At 39.0% G+C, this 27,700-nt stretch overlaps 1 protein-coding gene across 1 annotated transcript; it reads left to right on the forward strand.

Moving 5' to 3' along the window:
* Positions 1–27,700, forward strand: LOC114648142 (cytochrome P450 2B4-like). The gene is made up of 9 exons (XM_051918882.1): positions 1–247; positions 344–506; positions 6,007–6,156; positions 16,135–16,295; positions 16,405–16,581; positions 18,728–18,869; positions 23,177–23,364; positions 24,006–24,147; positions 25,156–27,700. The coding sequence occupies exons 1-9, from the start codon at positions 77–79 to the stop codon at positions 25,335–25,337; spliced, it is 1,476 nt and encodes a 491-aa protein (XP_051774842.1). The 5' UTR covers positions 1–76; the 3' UTR covers positions 25,338–27,700.

Genomic DNA, 27,700 nt, shown 5'->3' on the forward strand with positions numbered 1-27,700 from the left:
CAGACAAGCTCTGTATCTGTTTACATATCGGCCTGCCCCTTCATATACGGGAAGATTTTTTGTAACACCCAAAAGCATGGAGCTCGTCGGCGCGCTTCTGTGTGTGCTTGTCGCGGGTCTGCTGTTCTTCTTCCTCAGGGGAGACTCGGATCGTTATGGCAAGATGCCACCTGGTCCGACCCCGCTACCACTGATCGGTAACTTGCTGCAGGTGAACAGCAAAACTCCCCATGACAGTTTTTTGAAGGTTAGTCTTCTTTTTTTAATGTTTGACTAATTTCGCTCTAAAACACATTTTTTATAATGCAAATACATAACCGCACACTGGCGTTCTACTCGACAGATGAGCGAGAAGTATGGACCTGTGATGACTGTGTACCTGGGCCGTCAGCGTGCAGTGGTTCTGCTCGGGTTCGACGCAGTGCAAGAAGCGCTGGTGCAGCAGGCTGACGTGTTTGCTGGGAGGCCTGTGATACCATTGATAGAGAAAATCACTGGACCTTATGGTAAGAGTTTTCCCCGGACCTGGAATCGCAAAGCTTGATCCCTATTTTTGTATCACAGAATGATTTAACCTGTACCAATGTCGGTGAACATTTGATCTTTTAAGTCGCATTTGGTAAAGGCGTTAGCCATATGTGATAATAATAATAATAATAATAGATGAGCTACTGTAAATCACATTTAGTAACCATAAGAAGAAATTCGGGTAACAGATGATGCAGACCTTTAAACGTCGCCTTACGATGTCCTATTCAGAGAAGTATTCCTTTCCTGTCCCCTATTCTTCTTGGATTAAGCTCCATCTTCCACGTGACCCTCTTCCGGGTTTAGGGTTAGGGTTTAGACCGTGGACGGATGTATAACAACAACAATAATGATATTATTATTATTATTATTATTATTTCTTAAAATAAAATCCAGCAAGACACCTTTTACACCAGAGCCCCGCGTATTTCTTCAGAAAATACAAAATACAATTTACAGATGAGAATTTAAGAAAGTTCAGTCCATCAAGCTCATTCGAAATTTTTTGAAAGCGGGTTTATGACTTTATGGCAGTAGAATGCATTGCGAGCTTCATAAAGTAACTTTGTCAAGTTTTGAGCAGCTGGACGTAATTGCCGAGACACAAAACGAGTTTGAGCTGAAAGAAAAAGATTTTTAAAAAATGATTTGAGGAAACCCCAAGCAGTATTGTCAAGTGGATTGCTTAAGTCAGTTGTTACGCTCCTTAAGCTGTCATTCCTTCTTGTATTACGTTAAAATGCGTTCGCTGTTGCATCAAGGAGCCTGGGATTCAAATCCCGGATGCTCACTTTGTGGAGTTTGCATGTTCTCCATTTGTTCGCGGGATGTTCCAGTGTCCTCCTAAACTACAAAGACATGCAGATTAGGTGAACTGGCATTGTTCAAATTGTGTGTCTGTGTGTGTTTTTACACCTTGTGATGGACAGGATCCCCTGTCCAGGTATTCTTCCTGCCTTGTGCCTGATGATTCCTGGGATGGGCTGCAGCTGCCTTGTGATCCTGACCTAGATACATGGATTAAGAAAACAGATAGACGGATGGTGTTCACTGTTGACGTGTCATTTATAAAAAGTAGCAGGACTCTTTTTTGATGCAGTTTTCTTAGCTGGTGTTGTGCTGCAAATGATATTCCTGTTGTTTAGATTTTCAGCATACTCGTTGGCTACAATAACTAAATTGACACTTCACTTTCTATGGATTTCCTTAAATTATCAAACATATATATATATATATATATATATATATATATATAAGAGAGAGAGAGCACTCTAGTGTATACAACATGATAGATAGATGGTGTGAAATTCTACTAAGCAAGGTAAAACTATTAACCTAATTCTTAATTGGCAGCATAGTGGCACAGTTTCTACCACTTCTGCCTCACATCTCACTTATTTCATGACCTGGAGTTTATTTTTAATTATTTACAATTTTTTTCTTGTCCTCTAAAAGCAACAAACTTCATTTTTGATGTTTTAGAAGTCAAGGAATTCAAGTGTACTATTTTTATGGTATTTGACACATTTTGGTGTTTAAAAGGTAATAAATTCCCCCATGACACCATCTTGTTTTTGTTATGGGTGCCTGTTTTATCCTGAAAGCTGGCTTTACATTATAGGTGTGTGTTACTTTTTTTCATGAAAGGTGCTAAACTTAACTTATTAATTTGTTTTACATATCCACTCCACAGCAGTGATAAGCTGCACCATTCTGTAGACAGGACTTACAGTCTACTTCACACATTTTTCCACTACTTAGAGGACTGAAGAAAGTCGTCTGCTTTTTTAATTGCAGGACCTGGATTAGGTTATGATAAAGATGACTAAACCTCTCAGTGATTGCTAGTGTCAGCAAACACAAAGTAGTTTTCATGAAATAATACATTTTATTGAATCTAAACATGAATAAGTTTATTTCCAGAGAAATCAGACATATCAAGCACCTGAAGGTTATACAAATGAAATCATGCACTATATTGCCAAAAGTCTGTGGACACCTGAATATCACACCCATATGACCTTGCTTGAAATCCCACTCTAAAACTATTGCGTTGATAACAGTCTTCGCTCTTCTGGAAAGTTTTTCCAGAGATTTTGGAGTATGTCTGTGGGAATGTGTGCCCATTCAGCCAAAGGAGCATTTGTGAGGTCAGAGAAGGGCCTTCCACAAACTGTTCGCACAAAGCTGGAAATGCACAATCTGTCAAAAATATTTTTTATATGCTGTGGCATTGACAATACATTTCATTGGATCCCAGGGACCTAGCACAAGAGAGCCCCAGACCATTAACCCTCCTCCAACAAATTTTACAGTAGGCACATGTGGCCTGGAAGGTAGTATTGTCCTGGTTTCACCTGAACCGAGATTCATACATCAGACTGCCAGATAGTAATATATGACTCATTAATCCAGAGAACACATTTCTAGTCCAATAGTGGCATGCTTTACACCACTCAAACTGATTCTTGACAATGTGCATAATGGTGGTAGGCTTGTGTGCAGCTTTCATGAAGCTCCCAATCCACAGTTCTTGTGCTGAGGTTACTTCAAGAGGCAGTTTGGAACTGTGTTATGTGTCCCCACTCTGTATTTATGTGGTATATCTACTACTTTGTGGCTAAGCTGCTCTTGCTCCTAGATGCTTCCATTACACAGTATTAGCACTTACAGTTGACCAAGGCAGATGTAGCTGAGCAGACATTGAACAATCTATTAACCCTAGCACTAAGTGGATGTTTGAGAATAATTTTGTATATGCATACATCCCATCAGCCCTCTGACTACTTTCTGCCTGGACAACACTTACTTATCTCAGCCATGTGGAATTTCTGTTATTTTTTTCCCTATGAGTTCTACATTTGTATTCTATTCACTTAAACTAAATGTTGTGACTTATGTAAATAATGTGGTATTCCTATGTCAGCAAAATAAACAAATTAAATATTATTAATCTTCTAAACGCATAATGTATAACGCATTATTTTAAGCCTGTTATAGCACCACTATTCTAATCACCTGTAATCAGGGACACATACATGGGTTGCCAGGTGACACCTCTTGGAAATCGCGCTGGGTGACATTGTCAGCATGACAACTCCTTAGCCAGCAACACAGAGAGGTTATCATCAACATTTGTGAAAACAACCAAATACCTAGCATTTTTTGTTTGAGCGTTTAAAAGATTATCTTTTTAAACTATTTTCTACTCCATTGCTAAGATTTGTCTAATGTTTTGGGTTTGGCTCTGTTCACTATTTTTGGTTTCTGAGATTCTCACAATTCTTTTCTTAGGATTTTTGCTTCACATCCTAGGCCACAGGTGTCGAACTCCAGTCCTCGAGGGCCGCAGTGGCTGCATGTTTTCATTCTAACCATCTTCTTCATTAGTGAGCCATTTTTACTGCTAATTAACTTCTTTTGCTTTAGTTTTAATTAACTTGACTCAGGCCCCTTAATTGTCTTTTTCCTTAATTAGTAGCCAAACAATAATGAGACATCAAACAAGCCACTATATGACCAGCTCACTTGTGCCCATCACACAATATCTGAAAATAAATAAAAGGTGAAGGTCTCAGTAAAGTTGATCTCTCACGTCACCAAAACACTTTGAAAATGTTCTTAGAAAAAACAGAAAAATCAACAAATTTGGAAATATCTACTGTGGCAGAATGAAAGCAGCAACAAGCCATGGAATTAAATAACGGGCTTAATTAACAGCAAGAATCAGCTTCTCATTAAGAAACTGGTTGGAGTGAAATTGGTTGGAGTTTGAAATCCCAGTTTAGCTGGTCATCTGTTGGCTCGTTTCACGTATCATTTCTGTTTGGCTGACTGAAGAAAGGAATTAATTTGAGGACTGAATCCTTAAAATCAGGGTTATTAAAATGAATGGAAAAGGAGTTAATTAGCAGTGAAAACTGCTCGCTGATTAGGAAAAGGGTTAGAATGAAAACCTGTAGCCACTGCGGCCCTCCAGGCCCAGAGTTCGACACCCCTGTCTAGGCTGTGCTGCTAAACATTGTCTTATGAGTTGTGACCTTGGCTAGTTATTTTTTTACAACCCTGTTTTCTGATTCCATTTCTATTGAAACTAACTGCTGTGCTGTGTAGTCAGTACACCTAGGACTGTGTTGAAATCCCAAACTGTTTATATGTCATCTGAAGTTTCTCAGCATTTCTTGATTGCTTTTTCTCCAAAATCCCAAAGATATGCAGGTTAGCTTGTTTGATTGTAGACTGGTCTGGCACATCTGAACCAAAGAGTAGATCCAGATTTCTGCTCAATATTGCCAAGATAGACTCTGGCATCCCATGGTCATGGGATTGAATTCAGTTATTTGTGATGTGTGAATATATTTTAGGTGAAAGTCTTAAAATCTGGAAACCTGATAAGACAGTAAAAAAGAAGACAGAGAAAAAAAAGAAACCACAAGACTTGTTACTATGAACTGGAATCAAGTGTTCAAAAGATTGTCATTTGTATACAAGTCTTGTATTATCATCCTCGACCCTATTATTAGTCTGTTTTGACTTTGCCAGAGCATTTATAGAGAACTCTTCTCCTCATTGCGGTGTTGGATCTTCTTTCAAAACACAGGTGCTAGACTCCACTCATCCAAAATTCATATGACTCCTAATTACCTTCGTAAGCTATGTACACTAGAGTTTCTATGCATGCTTTTTCTTCTTTTTAGGATTAAAGAGAGCCTGTCCTATAAAACAGCCATGGAAAATGCAGCCCTTTGTCATGGCAAAGAACAGCATACACAGCACTCTGTCACTTGCTCAATTAGGAGTGGCGATCAACATTGCAGAAAAGACTTTCTAAATTTGCCTTACTCATTGATGACAGCAAGGAGGTACTGGGATTTGTTAGAAGCTGATCCATTGGTTCATCTATATATTGTCATGATTATGTTATAAATCTTCAGGTTTTCATCTGCAGTTTTAATTTGTGCATTGTTTGGATATTTTTACTGTCATTCATATACATGTTGCTAACATTATCAGATGTGTCCATTTTGGAGAGGATTGCAATGAGACCATGTGCCACTGGGGGTCTGTCCTGTGCATGTGCTGTAAACAGTCTATTTTCATGGTTATCCGTTTGTTGCATGTTCCAGTTTAATATTATTAGAAGGTCACAGAGAGTTAGAGCTCATCATGACAGCACTGGGTGCATGGCAGGAATTAGCAATCTCATTCACGTAAAGTCAATTCAAAGTCACCACTCATCCATGTTGAAACTGAAGCTTTAGAAAAACTTCATGAACAAATAAGGAGAACATTCAAATTTAATAAATATATGGCTGGACCTGTAATTCAATCTATGCAGTCAGTCACAGTGCTATTGGTTTAGGACCTTCATTAGAACCCCTTTCCACCTTCAAAATGCTTAATTTCTGCAAGTGACAGGGGTGGGGGAGGCTTTAAACAATATGAATTGTTATTAATTTTTCCAAATTTCTTTTGTAGGCTTGATCCTAAGCAATGGAGAGCGCTGTAAACAACTCCGCCACTTCACAGTTTCCGCACTGCGTAATTTTGGAATGGGAAAGCGCAGCATTGAGGAGTGGATCCAAGAGGAAATAAAATACCTCCTTGAGGAATTCAGAAAAAACAAAGGTGAGCCTGGCTAGCTGGTTCTTTGATGGACCAACATAGTTGAAAGTTTAGAAAAACGTAAATAACACAAATTTAGATGCCAGCACCACTTTGCTGGCTAACTAAAAAAACTCATAGCTATATTTAAGAATTATTTTAACTTAAGGAATATGCTGAATGTAAAATATATTTCCATGTTGTGAAATAACCCTGGATTCAAATACTTCATTTAAGTTGCTTTTGTAGTCCCCTTAAATACAATGAAATTTTGGCACAGTTATTTAATATGTGTTATTTTCATTATATATTCATAAATCATGTAGTCTATGTGAAAAGAAGAATATGAGACTAAAGTACAGACTTGAGGACCATACACTGTAAATGTCTTTTTTCTGCAGTATTCTTTATTTATTTATATATATATATATATATATTTAAAAAAGAAATCATTTCTCATATAGGTGTTGAATTAATTTTTGTTGCTTTCCTTTTCAGCTTTCTGGTATATACATATATATATATATATATTTATTTTTGTTCTAGTTTTAGTTTTCTTTTGTTCATGTGCTTTCAGACAATTCAATCCTTCCTCTCAATATCCCAAACTTAATGCTTATATTCTTGTCCTGTGTATCTGTATTCTTGTTTTTTATTGCTTCTGCTGCTGTATACATCTATATTTCCCCTTGGGATTAATAAGGTTTATTTGATCTCTTTACTGCACAATTTGAACTTGATGGCCAGGCAATGTAGTTGCTAGGAATTTCTCTTGGTGTTAAATCTATACACATAACAAGGTAAACACAACACAATTAAACAGTACAATATATGATACATTACACCATCACAACATTATACACCAATCAGTCTACAATATTAAAACCACTGACAGGTGAAGTGAATGACATTGATTATCTCAATACAGTGGCACCAATCTAGAGGTTGGATATATTAGACAGCAATTGAAAGCAAGCAGGAAAAATAGGTAACAATAAGGATTTGAGGGACTTTGACAAGGGCCAGATTGTGATGGCTAGGCAACTAGGTCAGAGCATCTCCAAAACAGCAGGTCTTATGAGATATTCCTGGTACGCAGTGGGCTGTACCTATCAAAAGTGGTCCAAGGTAGAACAACAAGTGAACCAGGGATGTGTCAAAGTTCATAGATGCTCATGAGGAGCAAAAGCTAGCCCACCTAGTCTAATCACACAGTAGAGATATTGTAGCATAATTTGCTGAAAAAGTTGAGAGAGAGGTGTCAGAACACAATAAACTTGCTACATAGTCGCAGACTGGTCTGATTGTCCATGCTGACCCCAATCCACCGTCACAAGCACCTACAATTAGCACATGAGTGTCAAAGCTGAACCATGAAGCAATGGAAGAAGGTGAACTGGTCTGATGAATCACATTTTCTTTTTGATCATGTGGATGGCCTGAGGGTTCTCATGGAGTGCAAACGCGAATATCGGCAGAGTTTCTTTGCAGCCTTGTTGATTTTCATAAAGCGTTCGTTTCATAAAGCTGCACTCTGGGACATCCTGAGGGTTCGCGGGATCCCCTCGATGTTGCTGTATATCATGGCCGGCCTGTACACTGGTACTGTGAGTGCTGTGCAGAGTGGAGGCAGAACCTCTGTGTTTTTCCCAGTTGATTCTGGGGTTCATCAGGGGTGTGTTCTTGCTCCTACTCTGTTCAATGCTTGTATAGACTGGGTGTTGGGCAAGGTCGTGGGGTCCAGCGACTGTGGGGCATCCATTGGTGAAGAAAGATTCACGGATGTTGACTTTGCTGATGATGCTGTGATCTTCACGGAGTCAATGGAGGCTCTGATTGGGGCGCTCGAGAGACTAAGCAAGGAGTCTGAGTGTCTGCGCTTCTGAGTGTCCTGATAAAAACCAAGGTCTAGGCCTTTAATGACCTCTTGGACACAGCTATTAGTAGAGTGTCTGTTTGCGGAGAGAGTGTCGATCTTGTCAGTGACATTCATGTCTCTGGTGACTCTTTCTATGAAGTCAGTAGACAGATTGGGAGAGCATGGGGGGTCATGAGGTCGCTGGAAAGGGGTGTGTTGCGCACCCGATATCTATGCAAAAGGACAAAGGTCCAAGTCTTTAGAGTCCTGGTGCTTCCTGTCTTGCAATATGGTTGCGAGACATGGACACTATCCAGTGACCTGAGACAAAGACTGGACTCCTTTGGTAATATGTCTCTCCAGAAAATCCTTGGGTACCGTTGGGTTGACTTTGTGTCGACTGAGCGGTTGCTCATGGAGTCCCGAATAAGGCACATTACCTGCAATGTGAGGGAGCATCAGTTATGACACTACGGCCATGTGGCGCGTTTCTTCGAGGGTGATCCAGCTTGTAAGATCCTCATTGTTGGGGATCCGAGTGGCTGGACCAGGCCAAGGGGTCGCCCACATAACACCTGGCTGCGGCAGATAGAGGGTCATTTCCGGAAGTTGGGACTGGACCGCTTGTCTGCCTGAGGGGTTGCCAACCGGGATCCCAAATTGTTTTGTTGTGTAGTGGGTGCTGCAATACACAGTACCAGTGCATGCTCCCCAACTTGACTTGACTTGACTTGACTTGACGGCCGATTGAGTGTGTATCTTTTACTTGGGAAATAGATAGCAGCATGATACACTCTGTAAAACAGACAACCAGGTTGGGACAGTGTAATCCTCTGGGTAATGCTCTACCTGAAAACCTCCTTTCATGTGGATGTTACTGTGATATGTACCACCTTACTAAACATTATTACTAACAATGTACACAGAGTGACAGCAGTGGCCAGTTTCAGCACAATAATGCTCCCTACCACAATGCAAATTTTCTCGGGAACGGTTTGAGGAGCATGACAAAGAGTTCAAGATGTTGATTTGGCTTCCCAGATTTCAAGTGGAAAAACAAGTCCAATCCATGATGGACCTGCCTCTCAAAGGATCTGCTGCTAACGTCTTACTGCCACATGCCACAGGACACCTTTAGTGGTTTTCTGGAGAGCAGTTTTGTCAGCATGAGTGAGACCTACACAATAATAGGCAGGTGGTTTTAATGTTGTGGCTGATTGGTGCATACAGTAATAGTGAAAGATATTGCACAAAGCACAAATATAAAACAATATTTTAAAGTAGAATTGCACTTCTGCCCTGTAATATAAATATAATTTAGATTGGATGAAGAAGTTCCTAAATCTAGAAAAGACAGAAATGAATCAGACTTTGGTTAACAATAGAGACTGAAGTTTGTATATCTGGTATATCTTGCCTTTAGTGACCACTAACTTTTATTCCATGGTAATAACCAAAGGACTATTGTCTGGATGTGTGTAGTCTTTTTCTAATCCTGTCACATTTTAAAAGCTCTTTTCAGCAAACTAGAGGTGAGTGCCTGTACCAAAATTAAATTATAGAAAATTATAGATTTAGGCAAACCATTGATGAAACAGATTGAGTAAAACAAATGCTTACCTAGTGAAAAAACATAATTCAATAAGCAAATGTACAAAACAAATAAAATATCATGTAGCAAAGGCAAAGGATATGAGGCTACGCCTGGCAAGGGTCTAGTACTAAATGCAATGTTGAAAAATAGTCAGAGGTGATAGCAGGAATCCAAAACAAAAGTAAGACATCACAAGATCACCTCACAAAGTAGGACAAAGTTCAGATCGGAATCTCACAAAAAAAAAAAAGAACAAAGAAAGATCAAAATCGCATAATGTAGAAAAACAAAGTATAGACGACAATCGTTCAAAATAGATGAAGAAAGTTTAAAACCAAAAGAACACTTTAAAAACCAAGTCCGAACATGTACGTATGATATAACAGTCAGCTATGGTCATGTTACTCAGTTAACTGATTTTTTATTTACTTCAAAGAGTCAGTTATCATATTTTGCTTCTTAGGTATTTTTGTTAGATCAATCATATTCAAAGTAACAGCAATAATAGAATGTAATTACACATATTGGTAGACTACATTTAAAAAATAGTTTTAATAGAACTTAAAATGTAGTTAAAAACCTAACTTAGAACCGCTTGCAGTGGCTCATCAGCTTTCATAAACGGCAGACAAGGGGCCTCTTATACAACATAGTGCATAGACTTTACACTAAAACATGGCGTGTGGAAAAAAAGTGGAAATGTGCATATGGACAAAAAAAAATCCAGATGCATAAAACTGTGCATACGCCAGTTTCCAATCACTTCCCCTTTGTAAATCCCAACGAACATGAAATTTAACGCACATTCTTGCCTACAGGCACACCCCAACTCCTACCAGAATTTTGCATATTTGAATATAAAAATCAATATAAATAGCCCCTTAAGTTTGGTGTTTTGTTAAAAGACAATGGAAAAAGCATATGGAAAAAAGAATTTCACCAAATGTGAAGTGGAGGTCCTTCTCAGTGAAGTGAAAGCAAGGAAAATCATAAATTTTGGTGGCTTAGGCAGTGGTATGAGCAACAAAAGGAAACTGATGGAATGATACTCAAAAGTTCAAGTTCAGAAAGTTGCACTAAAAAAAGAAGTGGTCCGATAACAGAGTCAATGTGAAAAGGCAAGTCGTACCCTTCTGTTTGAATGTCATATGAAAGCTATTAGGGCACAGAGAAATGAAAAAAAATATAGGGACACAGTGAAGAAGAAAAGGTTGAAATGTTGACTTTATGCTCAAAATTTCCACTTTAAACTTGTAGTTTATTTTGTCATTAAAGTAGAACATTGTAAACTTCATGTTAAAAATCAATGTTTAATTTACTAGAGTGTCTCAAATCATATTGTAACAAAAGCAGCACATTAAATGCTTCATATTTCTATATCACTACGTGCTTCTTAAACTTGCTTTCTCTTTCGCCAACAGGAGCATGCAGGCAGTGATCTTTATTGATAAAAAATAAAGTTAGATTGTCACCATCATTATAAGGTACCTTTTTAAATTAGCAGTTTAAATACAAAGCTACACAAATTATGGCTTAAGTTTAAATAGATAATGTAAAATATGTAAATAATGTAAAATATTCTCTTTACAAAAATATTATATGCCTGCTAATACAGCCCACTTCTTTCATGTTCTCTGAAATGTCACCTCTCAAGCACATAATTTTTCTGAATCTTAGAAACAGACATTGCTAGAAGTAATCAAACATTCCCCTTGATTTTCTCAAATTTTAAATTCAATGTTTTGTACCCAAGCCTTCCATATTTCCCGCAGTTCTGGCTCCTCTCTCATTTCTCCAGATTCCTCTTTACGGGTCTGGCAGAGATGATTCCACTCAAAGCAGAGGGGGTGGCAGGAAGACATTTTCATCTTCAACTAGGTGTATCAGCGCGTTCTCCTAACTTCCTCCTAGATGGGCAGAAATGGTAGAGCCGGCTCTGCCACTATAAAAAGCATTGCAGTATTCTAAGAGAAAAAGGATTAAAGCATTAATTAGTGTATTATCTACAGTGAAACTAAGATATGGACAAATTTGTACAATGTCCCTTAAATGGAAGTTAAGTGGAATAATAAGTGGCTTTTATTTGAGCATTAAAGCAGTTTTGGGTCATACACCACACCCATATTATTCACAAAAGACCTAAAATTGATATTTCCTAATATTAAACAATTATCAGATAGGGCTGATGACATTGTGATCTGTAGCAATAGTAGGGAGCAGGTTGAGGAGACCCTGGAGAGGTGGAGATATGCTCTAGAGAGGAGAGAAATGAAGGTCAGTAGGAACAAGACAGAATACATGTGTGTAAATGAGAGGGAGGTCAGAGGAATGGTGAGGATGCAGGGAGTCGAGTTGGCGAAGGTGGATGAGTTTCAATACTTGGGATCAACAGTACAGAGTAATGGGGATTGTGGAAGAGAGGTGAAAGAGAGTGCAGGCAGGGTGGAATGGGTGGAGAAGAGTGTCAGAAGTAATTTGTGACAGACGGGTATCAGCAAGAGTGAAAGGGAAGGTCTACAGGACGGTAGTGAGACCAGCTACTGTATGTTGTATGGGTTGGAGAACGGTGGCACTGACCAGAAAGCAGGAGACAGAGCTGGAGGTGGCAGACTTAAAGATGCTAAGATTTGCATTGGGTGTGACAAGGATGGACAGGATTAGAAATGAGGACATTAGAGGGTCAGTGAGTTGTATGGTTGAGAGACAAAGTCAGAGAGTGTTGGTTTGGACATGTGCAGAGGAGAGATGCTGAGTATATTGGGAGAAGGGTGCTAAGGTTAGAGCTGCCAGGCAAGAGAAAAAGAGGAAGGCCTAAGTGAAGTTTTATGGATGTGGTGAGAGAGGACATGCAGGTGATTGGTGTAACAGAACAAGATTCAGAGGACAGAAAGATATGGAAGAAGATGATCCACTGTGGCATCCCCTAACAGGAGCAGGCGAAAGAAGAAGAAGACCTGATCGTACACCTGACACACAAACTTTTTCTACATGTAAATGCAAGCGCTTTTAAATGGAACACCACTGGCATAAATATGGAATTGTAAACTTGTATTATGAATAATATTAGTATATTGTGTACAATATATATATACACAAGAAATTAAAAGAGCTCCAATATTTAGGATTGAGGTATGCCAGAACAAAGAGATATACCTGTAGATTTAAAATTATTCACCACAATATAATAATCACATTTTGACCAATACAAGGGCAGTGCCCAATATTCCTACACAATGCGGCAAAATCTGTTGATTAACGGTATCTGAAGCAGCTGAAAGATCCATCAAAAAGAACAGAATGATATTGAATATCACAGTTCAACAGCAGATCTTTCAAATTTTGGGTCAAAGCAATTTCAGTGCTGTGACAGATTTGAAATCCTGTGTAAGAGCCATTTGTTATTTAGTAAGGTTAAATTGGCAGAGGTATTATTTTAGTTATGTTAAAATGTTTGCCTACTGTATATATTAATGCATAGTCTATGGGAGATTCTATTATAACCCCCACAAGGTAAATTGAAATGGAACATTTTTAATTATTTCTTGTCCCTCCGGCTACAGATTAGTCCCAGTTTGTCATCCTGCACTTGATAAGACATGGAGGGCAAACAGTTTTCAAACCATATGGTATCCTATTGAACATATTGACCATACTGCACGTGCCATACTTATAGAACAAACTGAATGTATTAAGTAAAGCATATATAAGTTTGCCACAGAGAAATAACACAACATTTAAGTATACAAAGTAATTGAAGTTTAATAACAAAAAACTTTGGACAGTAAGATAGATGAGACAATTAGTGGCAACATTAAAAAATATCCAAATTTCAAATCCATATTTTATTGTGCTTTGCCAGCTCACAATGTGTACCCTCAATATGTCCCACTCTCATCCTATTCTCAGTTGTGAACATGCACTTCAATTGAGTTTTTAATCTCTTCAAGAATAAAAAACTGTTTAAAATTTGTATCCACTCACCTTCATAAAATGAAGACAGCTCAAAACAGAATAATCAATGTTGGAGTGAACAAGTAAATTCTCTCTCTGTTACCATTTGTTTAATAGAGACGGCTACTTTGCTGCATATTTATTGAAGTGAACCTTTATTACTACTAATACTTTGACCAGTATGATGCAGACCACCACCCCCACACCCCAAGTTAAGAAACCCAGACTTACATGCTCCTTTGAACTTTGATGTCTTTATAGATGTTTTACTCTAAAAGTGTAATAGTGCCTTTTTGCCTGAGGGGTCTAAATGAAGGTCTACGTCTGTCACGGATCGACTTTGGCTGAGTTTTAAAAATCATCCTATGACATTCACAAAATGGGATTTACACTTTTCTAATTCTGCTTTTCCTTTTAAACCTTTGCATTGTAATGATGCTGACAAGTTGCATCAGCCAGGAATCTTTAACCCTTAATATGAGCTGGCAGTACATCTCTAGCAGCAGGAGCACCTTTAAAAACAGCGAGCGTACAATGTTTCAAAATGAATTCCACCTAATGTGTCAAGGACTTGATAATGATAATGTATTAAGGATTGTAAGCCACCTAAAAAGCAATTTAAAGAGTTAAAGGATACAGTGCTACAATGGTATCAGAAGCAGGATGCAGATGAAACCTACTATCCAATTTTAGCAAGTGCCAAATTCTGCTGAGACAGCAAAGGACCTGCTTGGCTCTTCTGGGAAGTTGCTGAAGTCTCAAGGCTGAGATCTGGGATCTGGAGTGCCATTTGTAGCATCAGTACAAGGCAGAAGATAGCTGAGAGACTGCTACCTCTGCAGCTCCATCAATGCTACTCTGCCTACTAAGGCCCATTAGCCAGGGTGGACAGATACCAGCAGAGCTTCTGGTTCAAGGAGCTGGGAAAATGTGTGACAAATCGAGTTGCCACTGATCCCAGGTGAGCTGTGTCAAGCAGGGCCAGTAGTAAATCTGTGCAAGGCAGATTGCAGAGGCATTACAGAGCAGCAATGGAGGAAAAGTCTCAATACTGAGATCCAGAATAGGACCACTGTTCCATGTCAGTTCATGGGAAGAAAACAGCCCAGAGGTTGGTATATCTGCAGTTCCAAACAAGGAGATAAGAATGATCACTTATGATTGACAGATTACTTCATAGAAGTGCAGTGTTCAACACCTAATGATGCCCTGCATAAAAGCACAGTGCTCAACATCCATGCTGTGTCATCTGACAATGCAGCACTTAGCACCTTTGCTGCACCACTACAAAGTGCTCATCTACTTTTATCAATGGCTGCATGATCACAGCAGAAATGAAGAGCACTCTGCCATTATGAACAGTTGTGTGCCTTTTCAAGAAGTTGAAAGTGGTGTTCAAAGGGAGGGCAATATAACAGCACTGACAAGTTGTATCAGCTAGGTATGTTTTTTATAGGTGCCTATGAAAATGGCAAGTTTGAAAAATATTTCCATCTAATTCAGCAAAGAAGAGCAGTCCTTTTAGATAGATAGATAGATAGATAGATAGTTTAGGGATAGCTGTATAAAAATCAGAAAATCCATTCTGTAACTCTATGCTGGCACTACAGTATCTTGCTCCTTGTCTTCCTTCCCAACTGTTGATATCCCACTATTACCTGAAGATCTAATTCTTTTAGATCTATCCTCCCTGCACCTCTTACTAGCAGAATCTTATCTGTTTAGGCAGTTTTGCTTCTTCCTTCTTCACGGTAGAAATTCCCTGGGGCTATCACTAATGGAAATTGGGTATGTAAATTTGACAAATTATTACAAATGGAGTTATCTTCATCTTGCATCAACAAAGCTTTAATGAAAAGTATTGAGGGCTGGTCTATTGCTTTTCAGTCCTTCAGATCATGGATGTCTAATACTCATTAATGCTACTGTTGGTTCAGGGCTCCCTGACTCTGGTTGGGTGAGTGCTTTGGGGTTAGCATTGAGTTATAGTTTATATTATAAATGTCCTGTGCAATTCTGTTTAATTTACTATTTTTGAAATATTCATTAGATAATTGATCACAAAAAAGTCAAAATTGGAAATCACATATTCATAGTGTGTGAATCCCTTATGGTTCTTTTTATTATTTTTAATAGTATTAATAGTGTTGTACCATGTTAGCCATTATGAATGTAGCGAGAAGTCAAGCAAAATGACACCTTTTATTGGCTAACTAAAACGATTACAATATGCAAGCTTTCGAGGCAACTCAGGCCCCTTCTTAAAGCAAGATGTAATGTAATGTAATGTAATTACATTAATTAATAACACATTAATGCAGTATTTAATGTGCAAATGTAAAATTACTGACCTGAGGTTGGTTAACGATACTGATAGTTACCAAAGCTAGGATTGAAATGCAAATGAAGGCTTCCCATGAGCCCCTCAGTATAACATCAACTACCCATATCAGGTGACTCCTACATAATAGGTATCGCTTAGAAACCATCACAGATAGAAGTCCCAACCCATTTCTGGTCTGAAATACAAGGACTGGAAGGACTCTTTACACTTCCCAGTAAATGCCTAAATAATCTAATGCACGTTTTCCTCCAAAAGGTTCTCTATGTGATCCCACCATGATTTTGGGTCATGCTGTTTCCAATGTCATTTGTTCCATTGTCTTTGGTCAACGATTTGATTATGAGGATAAACTGTTTGTCCGTCTGATATCTCTCCTTATCAAAAATGTGCAGTTGGCCAGCACCCCTTTTGCACAGGTAAAGATTTTGAGATTCTGATCACAGTATATAAATGAAATCTGAGATGACAAACTAAATCACTTGTGTGTCATTTTATATCTGATATGTCTTTTTCTGTTTCATCCAGTTGTATGCCATGTTTCCAGCACTCATTGATTTAATGCCTGGATTTTACAACCAAATGCGGGAGAATGAAAAAGAAACTAGGGAATTTATTACAAAAATAATTGCGAACCACAATGAGACATTGATCAGTGACAGCCCACGGGATTATATAGACTGCTTTCTCATCAAAATGAAGCAGGTAGGTGAACACCAATGAGAAGAGAAGGATAGTGCAGTGGTCCGATCAATTTGTCCCCTACCATTTTTATTATCCTTTCTTTTTTAAAAGTATGAGTGTAAAATGTTTCAGAATTAGAGGAAAATAATTTAATATTACCACAAAGTGTATTTCGAGAATTTTTGTTTTTACTTGACACAATCAGCTATTTTTATGTGTGTATTATAAGTCAGGTACTTCCATACCATTCACAGCAAGTGTGTTTGGGTACAATGTCTGATATTTCTGTGAGCCATGTTTCATTAAAAAAAACATCTACACAAGATTAAAATTAGCAACTTTCTGAACCAACACTTTTCCCTTACAGGGCTTCTAGAAGCCTGACTCCCAGATGCCTGTCATAATAATAATATAGGGCATACTGACTTATGATGGATCCGGCAGTTGTTCGATTGTTAGATTCAAGAGGAACAGTTACACAACACTGGATCAGCCATTTATCCTCACAAAGAATTCTGGAGGGATAGTGGAAGTATATCCAACTAGTCTACATGTGTTTTGTGGTCATGAAAAAGGCATACACCTGTATCTCTACAGGTGTCCTGTGGGTGGTGCTTTGGGAGTATAGGGCACAGGTCCTGCTACTGTGGGCTTTTCAGCCCCTGCACAACTGGAGCAAAACCTTGGTTCACAATGCTGACAGTAAGTCAAAGTTGTTCTTAGTGGGTGTTGTACTCCACCAGGGCTGCCCTTTGTCACAGGTTCTGTTTATTAATTGTTATGCTTTTCTACTGAATTTCTGGATTTTTGAATGTTTGCTCTGTTTTTGATCTTTGCCATTGGATTTTCTTTTGGGACTCCTTTGTTAGCATAGGATTGCCTCCGTTTTTTATGGCAATTCCTTTGTTTATTGTTCTCCATGGATCTTCATTGTATTGAAGAACATTTTGTTAACATAAACCTTTATTTTAAAAAGGTTCTTCAAGACTCTGCTTGTGTCTAGCCATAGATTTTTGACAGTGACCACATGGTAGGTACTACTGGAAGTGTGTTTGGTACTTAAGTGCTGTGGAACTCTGAGTATCACAACAGTAATGTGTCATGTTATCCCTGAATCATGTGGCTAGAAATAAATGTAGTGACTACAGTATAAACAAGCGGAGATACATTAGTATGCTTTCAGCCTGGTTCTGTTTTCACTTTGTTTCTGACGGCAATGTAAAGTTGGGTGTAATTGACTGACCACTGCCTCCTTCTTATTAACAGCAAAAATGTAATAAATTCTACCTATATTGTACATCAAGTGTATTTTGTTTGACATTTTATAGTATATTTTTGTTTTGCATTACTAAATGCTTTTTGTTTTCCAAATGAAATATACTTGCCATTCTTAAAGCCTCTTAATCCTATCCATGATCAATGGGGACCTGCGTTTATCTCATCTGTAACAGGAAGAAAGGAGGAAAAAACCCTGGATGGAGTATCACCCCAATTACTGGTCACAGTCGTTCACACACCTAAACTCGCATGAGAACAGCAGTACCAGGTGCACATTAGGATGTTAGAGAAACACTGGGGCAGGGAAAGAAAACCCATAAAGATACAGGGAGAACATGCAAAGAGGTCAGACCCAAGATGATGTAGCAAAGATATACCAGTGCAAAAAATGTACCACCACTGTAATATATACAACCATTTCCTCTTTAAGGTGGCACTATGTAAGTGCATGTGTGAATGTGAATGACTGTACTCTGTGATGGTCTCATGCCTTGTCTAGGGCTATGCTCAATTATGAGGTTCTGGTTCCCTGCCTTGTGCCCTGTGTTGGCTGGGATTGGCTCCAGCAGACCCCCGTGACCCTGTGTTCGGATTCAGCGGGTTGGAAAATGGATGGATGGATGGTTATCATTATTTAGAATTGAATAAGGAGGTAAGGAAAATACATGGATGTACAGTATATGTAAACTTTACTTTATTCTTGGCCTTATTCCCATGATGACATTTGTAGGTGTTTTGGTTTGTATATTATAAGATTTTTTTTTTATTCTTGTGTGCTTAAACAATGGCAGAGAAACATAAATTAATCTGTAGACACTATATGTATCTCATGTGCTATAACTGAATCATCTTTCTTAACTATTTGGATATATCTCTCATCCTTTTAAAGGAATGTGGAAACCCTGCCACCGAATTTCACCTTGAAAATTTGATCAGCACAGTTTCAAATCTCTTTACAGCGGGTACAGAATCCACCGGAACTACACTGCGATATGGACTGCTGATACTCATGAAATACCGTAACATTCAGGGTAAGGCATTTTAAATACTGTTACAGGACCAGGGCATACTTTAAGAATGTTTTGGGTTGTTTCTTTGTCTCTAAAGTGCAGCTAATAAAAAACGGTGTTAAAAAATAAATAGGTGGTGTGACGGAGGGCCAGGACGCCTTCACGCTGGTAGGACCGGGGTAGTCAACCTATCCAGAATGTTACCTCCCCCGGAGTGCTAGATGGCAGCTCCCCTGGGTTGCACCAGTGCCTAGGACTCCCTCAGGGCTTCATGGGAGTTGGAGTTTGGTGTAGCCCTGTTGGGATCCATGGGCACCGCCAGGGACTGCTATAGCTGCTGCTGAGCCCTACAGAGCAGCTCTTCTGCCACACCTGGAAGTGCTGCCGGAAATAAGTCATCAAGCACCTGGAACACTTCTGGGTGTGTTATAAAAGGAGCCAGTAGCCACTACTCCGAGAGCCAGAGTTGGGAGGAGGGAGACAAAGCTTGCCGAGGAGGAGTGGAGCAGACAGAGAAGAGAAGAAAAGAGAAGAAGAGAATTGGGTGCTGTGTGGTTTGGGACTGAGTTGAGGTTGTGGGAATGGGGAAGGTGTTGCCCACAAGGTAAAAGAAAATAAAACTTTTGTGTGCTTTGAACTTGTGTCCTACACCTGTCTGTGTCAGGGCTGGCCTTTACAGTGGATAAATCCAGTAAATGAATGGCAATATCATGTAAAGCATGGGAGATATGAAAATCAAAGTACACCTTGTGAGAAGGATTTAGTAGACATATTGGACTCGACACTATCAACTGCAAGACAGTGTTCAGAAGCCATTAAAAAGGCTAACAGAATGTTAAGTTATATAGCACCCTGATATGTGCAGTACAAGTCCAAGGGGGTTTTGCTCAAGTATTATAACACACTGGTGAGGCCTCATCTGGAGTACTGTGTGCAGTTTTGGTCTCAGGCTACAAAAAGGACATAGTAGCTCTGGAAAAAGTCCAGAAAAGAGTAACTAGACTGATTCCAGAACTCCTGGGGATGAGTTATGTGGAAAGATTAAAAGAGCTGAGCCTTTTCAGTTTAATCAGACAAAGATTAAGAGGAAACATGATTGAAGTGTTTAAAAATATGAAGGGAATGAGTACAGTGGATTGAGACTTATTTTAAAATAAGTCAATCAAAAATGCTGAGACATAGTTGGAAACTTGATAAGGTTAAATTTCACACAAACATTATGAAGTTTTTCTTTACACAGAGAACCATAGACAGATGGAATATGCTACCAGGTAGTGTGGTAGACAGTAGGGCATAAGAGACTTTCAAAAGTAGACTTAATGTTATTTTGGAAGAATTTTCTTTTGCTGAATAGCCTGCTCTCATCTAGATTCTTCTATTGTGTAATATATATCCTTCATTATACTAAAACTTCATTGTATTAAATTACACTAAAACAAGTTTTTTCTACATGAAACATATGTGATGATACATGTTTTACATATGTATACAATGAAGATTAAGAGGAGTAATGTTTAAGTGTGGCAAGAGGAGAGTAGGAGGTGACATAATCAAACTGTTAAAGTTATGAAAGAAATCAATACAGTGGATCCCAGCTGTCACTTTAAAGTTAATTCTTTCTCAAGAGCACAGGGACACATTTGTAAACTCATTATGACAGATTTTGCACAAATGCCAATACTTTGGTGGCATGGTAGTGCAATAGTTAATGTTTAAATCCTGAATTGAAGTCCCAGGTCAGTCAGTAGTCATTGTGGAGTTTACACTATGTTTTTTGGGTTTTATTCACATACTCTGTTTTCCTTCAATAAGTGGGCATGTTAGATAGATAGAACTTTATTTGTCACCAGGGGCCTTTAACAGTCAGTTCTTTAAATAAACACTGTGGTCTGAACAAAGGGTGGCACGGTGGAGCAGTGGAGGTACTGCTGCCTCGCAGTTAGGAGACCAGGGTTCACTTCCCGTGTCTGTGTGGGTTTCCTCCGGGTACTCCGGTTTCCTCCCACAGTCCAAAGACATGCCGGTTAGGTGGACTGGCGATTCTAGATTGTCCCTAGTGTGTGCTTGGTGTGGGTGTGTGTGCGTGTGCCCTGCGGTGGGCTGGCGCCTTGCCCAGGGTTTGTTTCCTGCCTTGAGCCCTGTGTTGGCTGGGATTGGCTCCAGCAGACCCCCTTGACCCTGTAGTTAGGATATAGCGGGTTGGATAATGGATGGATGGATGGTCTGAACAAACACCAGAATGTCTAAAAAGGAAGAAGAATTTCAAAAGAAAGGGAACTTCTGACTTGAGGCATTGTTTTAATCCTTTCCTTTGCTACTATCTCCAAGGGGTCCAGAGTGTGACCCATAACTGAGTCTGCTCTTTAAATTAGCTTGTTGGTTTGGTGGGCCTCTCTTGAAGTGTTGTTACCAGCTTGGCAAAACACAGTGTAGAAAATCACACTGGCCATCACAGACTTGTAGAAGATATTAAGGGTGTCATTTCCCACATTAAAGGAACACAGTTTTCTAAGGAAGAAGTGCCTGATCTGCCATTTTTTATACAGTTCCTCTGTGTTCTAAGACCAGTCCAACATGTCATTGTTGTGTACCCCCACGTACTTGTGATATAATGGAGTGATGACGTGTTCACAAACTGGTGTTAACCTTCTCATTATCAAAGCATGCTTCATCACAGCTTTTAAATTACTGTATGCTTTTTTTTCTATGTTCCAGTCTAAGAAAAGTTTCTTGGAATGTAGTGTACTGTATGTTAAAAAAATACACTAAAGGTTCAAATGTATAATCACTACCATTTTTGAAACTTTACATCAGTAATGCTATTTAATCTTTTTCTTTCACTTCCTGTTCTCAATTATTCTCATCTTGAACTTATGCATTCCCAATCCCCATAAATTTGTATAAACGAAGAGCATTGCTAAACCACATTTAATTAGCTGTGAACCCTAACAAATGGTTGCCAGTGGGGCCGAGATTCCTGACACACACTAGTGTGTCTGTTTCTCCCTGCTATCCATGTTCAAACCACTTGTCTCGCTCTCACTTCTCCAAATATACATAAATTAAAGTCATTGTTACCTGCATACCTGCTTTAAGAAGTACTGTCTGGACAGATGATTGATTATGACAAGTAGACTTAACAAAATAGTCAGTCACTGTAATTAATAATATTGTTGTGGTCCTCAGAATGCAGTTTGGTTTTGTGCTGATCATCTACGACTAATATATCCATCTATCCATATAATAACAAAGCAAAGACAATTAGGAGTGTTGAGGCACCCGTAGACAAACCCTGTATATTTGAAATTTTAAAGGAAAAATAAACATGTATAAACAGCATTAACAAGAACGTCTTTTCAAACTGCTCAAAATAGCAGAGCCTCTGGTTATGTTGTTTTTCATCATGGAAAGGGATGTCTAGGCAACCTTCCAGTCTTCAGTAGGAGGAGAAGAGAAGGCGTTTTCAGAGCACCAGCCCTGGAGCAGCAGTGAATTACCATCACCAGAGCTCTTAAATTGTCCCCTTTGCACACACCATTCATCCTTTTTCTAATCTACACATTGAAGTTCAGGGTAATGAGGTTTTCAATTACAGTACACTGGCAGGAGAAGGAGTTATTAGTGAATACAGTGCCAGGAAAATTTGAATGGAATGGATTAAATACAAAAAAAAAAAAAAAAAACTTCAGGCAAGGTAACAATAATAACTAATCTAAAACTCATCATAAAATCAAAACTATTTCAATAGGTTGACTCTAGGAATAATCAATATATATACCGTAAGCCAGTAGGGGGCGTACTGCCGCCCTAACCCGGACACAAACAGGCAGGAGACAGTTTTTTGCCACACTACACCCTTTATTTTGTTTTTTAGTGCCCAAAATACCTTTCACCACACCAGTACACTTCAATCTCTTCTTGCTGCCAGTCCTTCTCCCTCCGCTCCTCCTCAGGTTTTTTCCTCTCCTCCCGACTCTGGCTCTTTTATGAACTGAGGTAGATCCTTTTTATAGGGCACCTGGAAGGACTCTAGGTGCCCAATGAGCTTCTTCCGGCCACACCTCTGGATGTGGCAGAAGCATGACCAAATCAGGCCCTGGAAAGGTCCATGTGCCCCCTGATAGAGGCCACGGGTTTCAACAGGGTTGAGCCCCCATGCATTGGAAACCAAGGGGGCTGCCCTCTATTGGCCTGGGAAAGAAACTGTCCTGACAATCCTCTTTCTCCTGTCCTTCCACACTTTTGGCGTCCTAGTAAGGATTGTTAAGGTGCTTTTGACAATTTATATATAATAAGAAGTCCATTTTAATCTATTTCCCTCTATTCAGAAAAGGTCCAGAAAGAGATTGACACTGTGATTGGACAAGACCGTCTCCCCACTATGGATGACCGGAGGAAAATGCCTTACACTGATGCTGTACTCCATGAAATCCAGAGATTTGTTGACATTGTCCCTTTAAATGTTGGACATGAAACAACAAAGGACACGATCTTCAGGGGATACACCATCCCTGCAGTAAGACTCTACAAATTAATTCTCCACAAATTAAACCAAGCCAATACTGATTTTTTTTCATGTGGATGATCTCCATGTAATTTAAGCTAAAACAGCATTAAAAACTGAAAGCCCAACTTTTTAAATCATGTTTTAAACCTTCTTAATTTCTTTTAAAGGGCTTTTTTAATAGCTGTTGCTTTGGCATGGACTCTGTTGTGCTTTGTGCCATTTCTCACAGAGTAGTGATCTTTAAAGACTTTATCCATGTGTCTAGATATCCTCATGAGTTACCTATGCTTTCCCTTTCCTATAATTGGTAGTAAACCACACTAATATTTACCCTCTCAATGTGTTTTGCTTTGCACTATTTTTTGTGAAGCACCTTGTGATGGTACATTTTGAAAAAAGTGCTTTATAATGAAAAGCCTCCAATCAGTGAAAGGTGTAATACATGAAAGAACATAAAATAACATTCAATATCAGTAACCAACTCCCTGAACCCAAGGGCATATATCAGTAATCTCTTCAGGTGTATTCTTAGTTTCATTGACGACATTTTGGATGACTCTATTTTTTACATCATGTTTAATATTTGTGAAAAAAACATTTTTTAGTAATGTAATGTTAAACACTCTGTGTCCTTTCCCATGGTGATCCAGGGTACAATGGTGATGCCTGTGCTTCATTCAGTGCTGTATGACAAAACCAAATGGGAAACTCCTGACTCCTTCAATCCTGGTCACTTCTTGGATGAAAATGGCTGCTTCAAAGTGAATCCGGCTTTCATGCCTTTTTCAACAGGTACGATAATTTCTCATTCAAGTTCAATCTTTTTGTTTTTTCCTTACTTGAAGATTTTAGTTTCAAACCTGTGACTGCTACAACTAGTACTTCTATCTGCCTTGCACTATTTATTATTCCATTCATTTTTGCAAACCCATCTTATCCAGTTAGAGGGTCACAGGTATGCAGAGGCTGTCTTGGCAACATTGGGTATAAGAAATCAGCCTCCCTGAGCTGATTTCAGTCTAAACAAGGCACATTCACATACACACCACACTGTGCAAATTACAGACACCAGGTAACGTAACATGCACATCACTGGGATATGAAAGAAAAACCAGAAAAAACAAACACACAAAGACACGAGAGGAGCTTAATAACTTACAAAGGTAGAATTCTTGTAAAGCTGTGATGTAGCAGCACTTACTACTGCACTGTTCTACACAAATAATGCAAACATCTTTTGACAGAGGGCCCATTTCGGGTGGGAGCTGTAGTCAAGGTGTAAGAAGGTGTGCACTGGTATAAGCAATTCTTGTATTCAATTCTACTGAGCAAGTAGCAAAATAAGATTTGAAAGAGATTGCTATTTAATGTTTCTCAATATCCTTATGTTTTGTCCATCTTGAAAGTGACAAGCTTCAGTTTTCTCAATACCACACTCTGTCAGCATAGCTTCAAAGCTCTTTTGGCTGTTGCCTTTTTTGGGTGCCTTACAAAATTATAGCACATAGAGACCCCTTTTCTGTGAAAATAGGCAGACCTTCAACAGCTAATTTAAAGATAATATATATCACTTGTGCACATAGACACATGTCACAGCATGTATATCAGATTCGCTTAAAATTAAATGTTTATTCATAATGTTTATAAAATTTCTGTTTCTTGTTTTTTGCTTTACCATTACTTATATTTCTCTGTAATATTGTTAGTACATGACAGTTTTGTATGAATCATGACATACTTTATAACATTTACTTTTTAATTATTGCTGCTTAATTAACATTTCATCACTTTAAATTGCAGGAAAGAGAATCTGTTTAGGTGAGGGTCTGGCCAAGATGGAGCTCTTCTTGTTCTTCTGTTCTCTCCTGCAAAATTTCTCTTTCTGCACCAAAGAGGACCCTGCAGATATTAGCTTGTTGCCAGTTTCCTCCACATTCATTAAGAGTCCCCATCCTTACAAGCTAATGGCCATCCCAAGATAACTGGGATGATTAATGAACAAAGAGGCTTCTGAAGTGCAGTCAGCAGCTGAAATTCAAAAGACTTCAAATCCATCCATCCATCCATCCATTTTCTATCACTTTCCAAAGCCAGGTCACGGGGCACCAGTCTTAGCAATGAAGCCCATACGTTTGTTTCCCGAGCCACACTTGCCAACTCATACTGTGGGATTCCAAGGCGTTCCCAAGCCATCAGGGAGATATAATCACCTGAGTGAGCCCTAGGTCTTCCCCAGGGTCTCTTTCCAGCTAGTTGTGCCCATAAAACCTCTATGGGGAGACGTCTGGGAGTCATTTGTCTCAGATGCCCGAGACAAATCAATGTGGAGGGTCAGTGGCTCTACTCTGACCCTCTCCTGGATGTTTGCATTTCTTACCCTAACTCTAAGGGAGGGCCCAGCCAGCTTATGGAGAACTCTTATTTCGGCCACTTCCACCTGCAATCTCATTCTTATAGTAATTATTCAAAGCTCATGACCATATGTGATGGTAAGAACGTAGATCGACTGGTAAATCTAGAGCTTTGCCTTCTGACTTCACCAGTACAGATTGGTATTGTGATTGCATAACTGCGATTACTGCCCAATCCATCTGTCAATTTCACCATTCCTTTTTCCTTACTCATGAACAAGACCCAGAGGTACTTAAACTCTTCCCCTTGAGGCAGCAACTCAACTCACACTTGGAGAGTACAGTCCACCCTTTTCCTACTGAGGACCATTGTCTCAGATTTGGAAATGCTCTTATCCCTGCTGCTTCACACTCAGTCAAAAACTGTGGCAATGCATGCTGCAGCTCACAGCTCGATGACTCTAACAGGGCCATGTCATCTGCAAGAAGCAGTGTCACGATTATAAGGCCAACGAACTAGACCCCCACCCCTCCTCTGTTGCACCTTGATATCCTGTCCATGAAAATAAAGAGGATTGGAAACAAAGCACAGCCCTAATGGAATCCCACACCCCTGGAAATGGTGCTGATGTTTTAACTAATTATATGGACACAGCTCTCACTGTGATTATACAGAGACTAAATAGCCTGTATTAGGGGCTCCAAAACCCCATACTTTCCCAGCACAACCCCACAGAATCCCTCGAGGAGCACATTCATATATCTTTTCTAAGTCCACAAAACACATGTAGAGTGTTGGTTGAACTCCCATGCACCACCTGAAATCCTCATGAGTGTAAAGAGTTGATCCACCATTCCACGGCCTGGACAGAATCCACATTGCTCCTCCTGGATTTGAGGTTCCACGACTGGGCGGAGTCTCCTTTTTAGTACCCTGGCATAAGCTTTTCCAGGGAGGATGAGGAGTATGATCTTCCGATCACTGGAGCGCACCTTCTTGTCCCCCTTTTTAAAAATGGGGACCACCACCCTGGTTTGTGACTCCAAAAGCACAGCCTATGATGACCATACAACACTGAAAAGGTGTGTCAGCCATAACAGCCCAACAATGTCCAGAGGCTTCAGCATTTCTAGGCAGATCACATCCACCCCTGGGGCTTTACCACTGCCTAGTTGCTTAACTACACCAGTGACCTACCTGAAATCATTTGTATTTTAATTATAAAGGACTGGGTGACTAAGGAGAATGAACACGTTAAAAATTATTTCAAGCTTTGTCATCTAGTTCCAGCCTCTCTAAGCCAAATCTTTTGGGAATACACTAAATAAACATTACTTTGACAAAATCTTTACACAATTCTTAGACAGTGTTAGTGCCACAATAATGTTCCCAAACAGCAATAGTTGGTGTACTCCTGGATTGCATTAAATTGTATAGGGAGAAACCAACTGCAATATCTTATACCACACTACCAGCACATAGACTTATTTTCTTCAACTGGAAGAATCCCAACTTACCTTCTATAAGTCAGTGGATAAGCAATGTTCTACATCATCTCAAATTAGAAACAACCAAATTCATTTTAAGGAGATATGACCAAATTCTTTTTAAAACATGGGAATAAAGCATTAGTACAATTTTAGAATAAGCATTCCAGGCCCGTGATTGACTCTTTTATACTATTAATTGTTCTACGATATATATATAAACTATTGGATGAGGGAATTTATGGTTGTGTCTTCTATTTTTTTCTGTTTCTCTTTGGTGAAACTGAATTTTTTTTCCCCCCTTTGTATTTATATTTTTCTTTTGTTCTGGACTGATTTTGAAGCAAATCGTTCTAACTGTTATGTATCACTATTTGATTAAGTATTATGCCATTGTAACATTTTACTTCTTGAAAAAATAAAAATATAAAAAAATGATGTTTTCAGTCATATTATAGATTTGGTTAATTTTAATAAAAAGTGTGCCTCAAAAATGACTACTATAA

The sequence above is a fragment of the Erpetoichthys calabaricus genome, chromosome 1 (genome assembly GCF_900747795.2).
Source record: "Erpetoichthys calabaricus chromosome 1, fErpCal1.3, whole genome shotgun sequence".
In the NCBI taxonomy this organism is placed as follows: Eukaryota; Metazoa; Chordata; class Cladistia; order Polypteriformes; family Polypteridae; genus Erpetoichthys; species Erpetoichthys calabaricus.

Excerpts from the sequence above, each read along its gene's own strand:
- LOC114648142 (XM_051918882.1), top strand. The coding sequence starts at position 77 with ATGGAGCTCGTCGGCGCGCTTCTGTGTGTGCTTGTCGCGGGTCTGCTG. Across the intron at positions 16,296-16,404 it reads CCAGCACCCCTTTTGCACAG|TTGTATGCCATGTTTCCAGC; the intron begins GTAAAGATTTTG and ends TGTTTCATCCAG. Across the intron at positions 23,365-24,005 it reads GGGGATACACCATCCCTGCA|GGTACAATGGTGATGCCTGT; the intron begins GTAAGACTCTAC and ends ATGGTGATCCAG.